This window comes from Lolium rigidum, chromosome 2 (genome assembly GCF_022539505.1).
Source record: "Lolium rigidum isolate FL_2022 chromosome 2, APGP_CSIRO_Lrig_0.1, whole genome shotgun sequence".
NCBI classification, from domain to species: Eukaryota; Viridiplantae; Streptophyta; class Magnoliopsida; order Poales; family Poaceae; genus Lolium; species Lolium rigidum.
In genome coordinates this window covers 277,323,569-277,332,447 of record NC_061509.1, presented here as the reverse complement: position 1 = coordinate 277,332,447, position 8,879 = coordinate 277,323,569, and the positions used below count along the sequence as shown (strand labels likewise).

At 47.3% G+C, this 8,879-nt stretch overlaps 1 protein-coding gene across 1 annotated transcript; it reads left to right on the top strand.

Annotated features, from left to right (window-relative positions):
• Window positions 1-1,803: 1,803 nt before the first annotated feature.
• Window positions 1,804-4,364, top strand: LOC124691001 (cysteine-rich receptor-like protein kinase 7). The gene is made up of 4 exons (XM_047224299.1): window positions 1,804-2,152; window positions 2,482-2,880; window positions 3,133-3,628; window positions 3,791-4,364. Exons 1-4 carry the CDS (start codon window positions 1,804-1,806, stop codon window positions 4,362-4,364), a joined length of 1,818 nt encoding a protein of 605 aa, XP_047080255.1.
• Window positions 4,365-8,879: the final 4,515 nt, after the last annotated feature.

The following is an 8,879-nucleotide window of genomic DNA, read 5'->3' as shown; positions in this document are numbered from 1 at the left end:
TGCACTTGACCTTCTCAAAAGGAAGAATCTATAGGCTTTCCCTCAACGTGAGACAAACACTTACTAAGTAAATATTTTTTCTTTGGATCTAACACCGAAATGACTAAATCTCCCTTTTTCGATAAAGGGAATATAGTAATATCAAAAGATACCAATTACACCTAGCCTCTGCAACAACGCACCACCCTAATGGCACTACGGATGCACACAACCAAAAAACAAAAAGAAAAGAAAACTAAGAAACAAAAGTCCCACTACAGTATCTCGGGCCTAACAACAGCAATACATCCACCGCCAAGACAACATCTGAAATACAGACTCTCCAAAAACGACGTCTTCAAGAAGGGAACAGTGCTCTAACACCGTCGTCGCCTGATCAAAGATCTTAGGTTTTCACCCTGAAGATAGTCCCCGCTCTCAAAACAATGCCTCCAACAAGGTCATTGCCAGGCACAACCAGTTAAGGCCAGACCTTGGGTTTTCACCCTGAAACACCTGTGTTATCGCCCCCACTTTCATACCGCTGCTGTGAAGCCCGGAACACCAAGCCAGTTCCATCTCACCACCAAGATCCGAAAACCATTGCTCTTCCACCAATCTTGACTTTCATGACCTTCTCCGCCAGCAGCATGGAAAGAAAACAAGCTCCATGATATTAACAGCCAACATAGCTTCGAAGCGCTCCCTCTGAAATCAAACGGTCAGATCAAAAACATGGGTGCGCTCGACCGAAAACACCCAATCCAGCAATCTTCAGGCATTGATCGCACAATGAATTTCGCCGGCAGGACCTTCCGGAACACGACAATCCAGCAAGCTCGGTGGGAAGAAGCTTCCGAACGATCTTCACTTGGCGCGAGAGAAACCCTAGGACTGCCACCTTTATTAGGCAGAACGGCAGGCCCCCTCGCCGCCGCCCGCCGGCAACCTGCTCCGCCGCGGACGCCGCACTCTACCAGCGGCCATGAGGCAGCAAAGAGAACGGCGACGACCAAGCAGGGTCGACCCCGACCAGACCGGCCCAACCATGCAGCGAAGAAGACCGGATAGGCAGCACGGGAATCACCCAGATCAAGATCTGGAGTTTTCCCCAACGCCACCCAATCTGGCCCAGATCTTCACCGCCGGTCAAGGCGCCGCCGGAGGAGAGTCTCCGCCACCACCCCGACCAGGGGCGCCGCCCTGGTCGCTGCACGCAGATGAGCCACCACCACCGCCCTAGCAGCCATGGCGCAGATCTCCGGCGTCCACCACCCCAGTCGACCTTCGGGGGCTGGGCCCGCCGCCACCGCGGCAAGGGACGGCGGCAGCGGCGGCTAGCGGGGCAGACGGAGGGGGCTGTAGGCGGCGGCGGCGGCGCGGTATCGCCCCGGTGTCGCCCTAGGGAGCGACACGGGAGCGGGCAAATACAAACCGCCTGCTTTTTAAGATCGGCTACAGATCTTAAAAAGTTCACAACGACATCATGGGGTTCCCTACATAGTTCATACTTAAATCTCCCTAGTAAGGAAACATGTCCCTTCCCTCTCCTTAGTTAAAATGCAGCTCTCTATGGCCAGCGAGTGCACGGACACTCCCTAGACATCCCCTTACTATATTTCCTCTTTTCATAAAAAAAGAGAAATACTAACATGCAGCGAGTATATAAACCCATGGGCTTTCTCTCTCAAAAACAGCAAACAAAGCAAGAAAGCTTATAGAGCCATGTTAGTCGTCCCACGATCCTCGTTCTCTTCATTCCTGCTCATTTGTTTCCCCCTTCTAGCTACATTATGCCAAACCTCCGATGCCTTGGGTGGTTCCATGATTGAATACCTCAGCTGCACAGCATCCGGGAACTCTACGGCTCCTGGCAGTGACTACGCCGCCAATGTGAACCAGTTCCTCACCGAGCTTCCGGAGAACACCGTCTCCAAGAATGGAGGCTTCTTCAACGGAACGCTTGGCAACGGCACGGGGACGGTGTATGGCCTCGCCATGTGCTCCGCAGAATACTCGCGTGCTGACTGCCGCGACTGCCTCACGGCAACTGCTGGCAGCAACACCGGCAGCCTGCCGAGCCGCTGCGCAGGGAACACGACTGTGTTCGCCGTCTTCGACAAGTGCCTCGTCCGCTACTCCGACACCAACTTCATTGGTGCTCCTGAAACTGGTAAATATAGTACTACTCCGTAGTAACTTATATTTTTGCAATGAGAAAGTGGTATAAATGAGTTGACTTTATGTCTATCGGAGCTCATAGTTCGGGTGGCATGGAATTGGTCTGTTGTGTTCATCGCTACATTTCATACTAGTAAAATTTTGATTTTGTACGAGCCCAGCTGAATGCAAATATAAATTATTTGGGATATGGACATGGTTCACAGTTTGACCATGATTTCTGTAGCACTCTATATCCCTTGAATTGTTTTGCTTCACAGAAGTGTATGTGATATAATGTTCGGCCACACTCCTTAACAAAAGCTATTTTCCTACGTGCAGACGTAATCTTCTCGTATGGTGGTGAAGGGCCCTTCAAGCCAATGGCGGATCCATTGGGCTACAATACCAAGGTGCAGGACCGACTGAAGCTGCTGACCGCTGAGGCGGCGACCTCGCCCAAGCGGTTCGCCGCAAACGTGGACGAACCTCCCTACGCTCTGACGCAGTGCACGTGGGACTTACCGCCGGACAAGTGTAAGCAGTGCCTGGACGTGCTGTCGGCCAACGCATCGGCGAGGATTTACATGACAATAGAAGGCAAGCGCAAAAGCTACAGCTGCACTCTTAGGTACAGCAACACGACCTTCGCCGTGGTTCCCTTCGAGGATACATCTTCAGGTCCTTCGTCAGGTCCATTGCCACCTACGTCAGCGTCAGCTCCTTCATCCGGTGCAAAAAGTGAGTATTAATTTGTGTATTGTATTTTTTTGTATGGGATACCTGCGATTATGATTTTGATGGAATTTGTAAGCCATCGTAATATAGCACGGATATTCGAAATTCTTTTGTCTTAATATAGCATGACTATTCAAACATTTTTTGTTTGAAAAATCGGGCTTACAAGGAATGGCCCAATGTTAACTTTTTTCGTACATACTAGTAGGAAGAGTTGTATAGAGATGCTTATTTTATTTCCTGCTTTCAAAACAGGTAGTTCAACGGTGATTATCGCTGGAGTGGTGATTCTTGCCTTGGCCCTGTTGATGTTGATTTGGTGGATTGTGTGTTGGTATAAGTGGAAACACACGCGCGACTCCTTTGGGAAGGGGAGTCGGCTTCAGCGTTTCGACTACCGCGACTTGTCTATCGCTACTGGTGGATTCTCCAAAGAGAATGAAATTGGAAAAGGTGGCTTCGGTGTGGTTTACAGTGGGAGTCTTAAGAATAAAGAGGTGGCTGTGAAGAGCATCGTCAAGGACTCAAGAGGAGAATTTAAGGACTTTCTAGCAGAGCTGGGTGCTATCGACGGAACAGGCCATGTTAACCTGGTGAGGCTCGAAGGCTGGGGCTGCAACATAAACAATTATATGTTTTCATGCTTGTACAAGCAGGCCGTCAATCTATTTCTTGTCTATGAACTCGTACCTAATGGCAACCTCCACGAGCACCTGTACGAAAAGACGGAAGTACTCTCATGGGCAATGAGGTAGGGAATTACACATTGCAGCCCCTATTTTTGTTCCATTTTCTATCCTAAGTTGCCATTAAAGTTTTATTTAATTGAAATAAATTTTTCTTTAGAAAAAGAAGGATACTCTTGAAACCATGGAGGCTGATATTATATTTACCGTATGGAAAAACTTTGCAGGTTCAAAATAGTTAAGGGCTTATGGTCTGCCCTTAATTACCTCCACTACCAATGTGACCCATACATCTTACATAGAGATATCAAACCAGCCAACATACTCCTAGATAACGATTTCAACGCCAAGCTCGGGGACTTTGGCCTATCGCGAGTCGCCCAAGTCAGCGGCCAAGAATCAATGCAAACGGCAGTGGCTGTTGGGACTAGGAGCTACATGGATCCGCTGTGCATGACAGATGGAAACGTCAACTTGCTTCGCAGCTCCGATGTCTACAGCTTTGGGATCGTCTTGCTAGAGATAGCGCATGGAAATAATAACCCGGACGGAGTACGGAATCTGTGCAGAAATCACCCTGAATCATTCGTGAATGATGTTGCTGACAAGAAGCTAAAGGGCCAGTTTGACAAGAGGCAGATGGAGCGTGTCATTGCACTGGGCATCCGATGTTCTGAACCAATCGATGAGAGCAAACGTCCTTCACTGGATAGTGCAATATTACACTTTCTGGGAAACGGCGGAGAGCTGCCCCCTCCCAAAATCCACGAAGACGAGCCACACGCTGCTACTCCGGCCTAGCTAAGCAATCGTTGCTTCACATTGCTACTTGATTCTCAGAATGACTTGTATCCTGGGTTTTCTCTATTTACTTTGGCCCCTAGAAGGTCTGCATGCAGTTATTACATTTCGGTTGTCGCTATGTATGAAATTATATATTTATTTATTTATTGCGATGAATGGAGCCAATTTTTTTTGATATAGTGCTGCTAGTCAATGTTTCTATACACTACAGGAGAGTAGATTTTTAGGCGCATTCTCTTTGACGCACATTATGAAACTACCTCTAAAGATCATCTTTAAATGTTAGACAAATCATCGAAATTTCGGACAAAACACCCATTTTTGTTTGGAATCCCCTTTCGGGAGCGTATTCAGATGTAACTGGTTAAGCTCAGCGCTGAGTTGTTGTGCATCAGAATTGCGCTAACTGGTTTTATTTATCCGACATCACTCCCCATTGAGAAATACTAGTCTTGCAAAAGAAAAAAAAACAGCTCTAGTACAAAAGTTATACTGAAGTGAGTATCCCAAAGCATATCTATGGTAGGTAAATGCAACTTATAATTATCATTAGCATAAAGAGGGTGCTTATATCCTCCCCTTTCATAATAGTTGCATTTACTTGAAGGAAAGTTGATAGTGTAATTATTCGAATCATGAACCTTGCAGAATTGTAGCACATAAAGAGGATCATTAAGGGATTCATTAACATATTTTCTTCTTTCAAAATAATTATTAGTAGCAGTTTTAATCATGACGTCACGGTTGCAAGAAGATTTTTCATAGGCATAAGATAGTTGCAAACCATACAAGTATTTCTCAGCATAACCATATTTCTCCTCTATAGTGTGAATAGGATATTTTAATAATAACATAGGATTCTCATGCATGATAGCATTATCACAAAAATAAAGTTTATCATTTTCATCCAAACATAACATAGTATTTTCTAAGCATGGAGAATTCTCACGTAAAAATAGGTCATCATCTAGAGCATAATCAATTTTATAATTATTATCCCATGTGGGTGATGAAGGTGGAAGATTCCCTCTCCCACAAGTTTGGATGGAAGTATGGTTTCTTCATTTTCTTCTTGATGTAATGAGCAAATGTTTTCTCGGGCTATGCAGTTCTTTTTATCATAGTCAAGAACATAAATATTATCGAAAATGTCATCTATGAAATTATTTAAGATAATAGTGACCTCAAAATCACAATCATGAGCCGGCTGCCATAACTAAAGCTCACAAATTGTTCTACTTCTTCCATCCCTAAATGAACATAATTATAAGTATGATAGGAGGCAATTGTATGTTGTTCATGGGATCCACACTGAAAGTCAAAGTGTTCACCACAACAAAAATTACAAGACCTTCATAATGTGCAAGCAACTCAGTAGCAACTTTATTTAAAAGTATTAAGAAACTTTTTAGTCATTTTCCTTCACACGATTCTCTATATTTCATAAATATCATGGCAGTTTTATACTCCTCTTCCAAAGTGCCATTTTATTCTAGACTAGTAGTCATACCAAGATTATTTTTGATATTTTCATTTTATGGCTTTTTGTGGTTTTAAAAGAGAACTAGAAAGTAAAGACTAAAAACAAGACAAATAAAATACTTTGCAAAATCTAAATAAGATAAGAGAGTTTACAGTGGTGCAACCTCCCCAAGTTTGGGTATTTGCACTAAGTTGATGAAGAAGATACCAGCGCCAGAAAATACCTTTGTAGTCAACTCGGAATTTTTTGTGCTCCCAGCTTGATGAAGAGGTAGTTGCAAGATGCTCTTCGCACTCCCCGGTCAAAACTCGTGATCTCGAGCATTTCTGCCCGTTTTCGTGGGCTATAATCCATGTTTTCGGGTCCCGGGAGGATTTCGATGCCCCGTGACCCCCGGTACATGACTCTACCGGCATCGTCAAAACTCGTGATTTCGAGCATTTCTGGCCGTTTTCGTGGGCTATAGTCCACGTTTTCGGTTCCCACGAGGATTTCGATGCCCCGTGACCCCCGGTAAACGACTCTAGCGGCATCGTCAAAACTCGTGATTTCGAGCATTTCTGGCCGTTTTCGTGGGCTATATTCCACGATTTTCGGGTCCCGGATGATTTCGATGCCCTGTGACCCCCGGTACACGACTCTAGCGGCATCATTAAAACTCGTGATTTCAAGCATTTATGGCCGTTTTCGTGGGCTATGGTCCACGTTTTCGGGTCCCGGGAGGATTTCGATGCCCCGTGACCCACGGTACACGACTCTACCGGCATCGTCAAACTCGTGATTTCGAGCATTTCTTGTCGTTTTCGTGGGCTATAGTCCACGTTTTCGGTTCCCACGAGGATTTCGATGCCCCGTGACCGTACACGACTCTGGCGGCATCGTCAAAACTCGTGATTTTGAGCATTTCTGGCTATTTTCGTGGGCTATAGTCCATGTTTTCTGGTCCCGGGAGGATTTTGATGCCCCATGACCCCTGGTACACGACTCTAGCGGCATTGTCAAAACTCGTGATTTCGAGCATTTCTGGCCGTTTTCGTGGGTTATAGTCCACGGTTTTCGGGTCCCGGGAGGATTTCGATGCCCGCGACCCCCGGTACATGACTCTAGCGGCATCGTCAAAACTCGTGATTTCGAGCATTTCGGCCGTTTTCGTGGGCTATAGTCCACGTTTTCGGTTCCCACGAGAATTTCGATGCCCCGTTACCCCCGGTACACGACTCTAGTGGCATCGTCAAAACTCGTGATTTCGAGCATTTCTGGCCGTTTTCGTGGGTTATAATCCACGATTTTCGGGTCTCGGGATGATTTCGATGCCCTGTGACCCCCGGTACACGACTCTAGCGGCATCATTAAAACTCGTGATTTCAAGCATTTATGGCCGTTTTCGTGGCTATGGTCCACGTTTCGGGTCCCGGGAGGATTTCGATGCCCCGTGACCCACGGTACACGACTCTACCGGCATCGTCAAAACTCGTGATTTCGAGCATTTCTTGCCGTTTTCGTGGGCTATAGTCCACGTTTTCGGTTCCCACGAGGATTTCGATGCCCCGTGACCCCCGGTACACGACTCTGGCGGCATCGTCAAAACTCGCGATTTTGAGCATTTCTGGCTGTTTTCGTGGGCTATAGTCCATGTTTTCTGGTCCCGGGAGGATTTTGATGCCCCATGACCCCCGGTACACGACTCTAGCGGCATTGTCAAAACTCGTGATTTCGAGCATTTCTGGCCGTTTTCGTGGGTTATAGTCCACGGTTTTCGGGTCCCGGGAGGATTTCGATGCCCCGTGACCCACGGTACACGACTCTACCGGCATCGTCAAACTCGTGATTTCGAGCATTTCTTGCCGTTTTCGTGGGCTATAGTCCACGTTTTCGGTTCCCACGAGGATTTCGATGCCCCGTGACCGTACACGACTCTGGCGGCATCGTCAAAACTCGTGATTTTGAGCATTTCTGGCTATTTTCGTGGGCTATAGTCCATGTTTTTTGGTCCCGGGAGGATTTTGATGCCCCATGACCCCTGGTACACGACTCTAGCGGCATTGTCAAAACTCGTGATTTCGAGCATTTCTGGCCGTTTTCGTGGGTTATAGTCCACGGTTTTCGGGTCCCGGGAGGATTTCGATGCCCCGCGACCCCCGGTACATGACTCTAGCGGCATCGTCAAAACTCGTGATTTCGAGCATTTCTGGCCGTTTTCGTGGGCTATAGTCCACGTTTTCGGTTCCCACGAGAATTTCGATGCCCCGTTACCCCCGGTACACGACTCTAGTGGCATCGTCAAAACTCGTGATTTCGAGCATTTCTGGCCGTTTTCGTGGGTTATAATCCACGATTTTCGGGTCTCGGGATGATTTCGATGCCCTGTGACCCCCGGTACACGACTCTAGCGGCATCATTAAAACTCGTGATTTCAAGCATTTATGGCCGTTTTCGTGGCTATGGTCCACGTTTTCGGGTCCCAGGAGGATTTCGATGCCCCGTGACCCACGGTACACGACTCTACCGGCATCGTCAAAACTCGTGATTTCGAGCATTTCTTGCCGTTTTCGTGGGCTATAGTCCACGTTTTCGGTTCCCACGAGGATTTCGATGCCCCGTGACCCCCGTACACGACTGCGGCGGTATCGTCAAAACTCGCGATTTTGAGCATTTCCGGCTGTTTTCGTGGGCTATAGTCCATGTTTTCTCGGTCCCGGGAGGATTTTGATGCCCCATGACCCCCGGTACACGACTCTAGCGGCATTGTCAAAACTCGTGATTTCGAGCATTTCTGGCCGTTTTCGTGGGTTATAGTCCACGGTTTTCGGGTCCCGGGAGGATTTCGATGCCCCGCGACCCCCGGTACATGACTCTAGCGGCATCATCAAAACTCGTGATTTCGAGCATTTCTGGCCGTTTTCGTGGGCTATAGTCCACGTTTTCGGTTCCCACGAGGATTTCGATGCCCCGTTACCCCCGGTACATGACTCTAGCGGCATCGTCAAAACTCGTGATTTCGAGCATTTCTGGCCGTTTTCGTGGGCTAT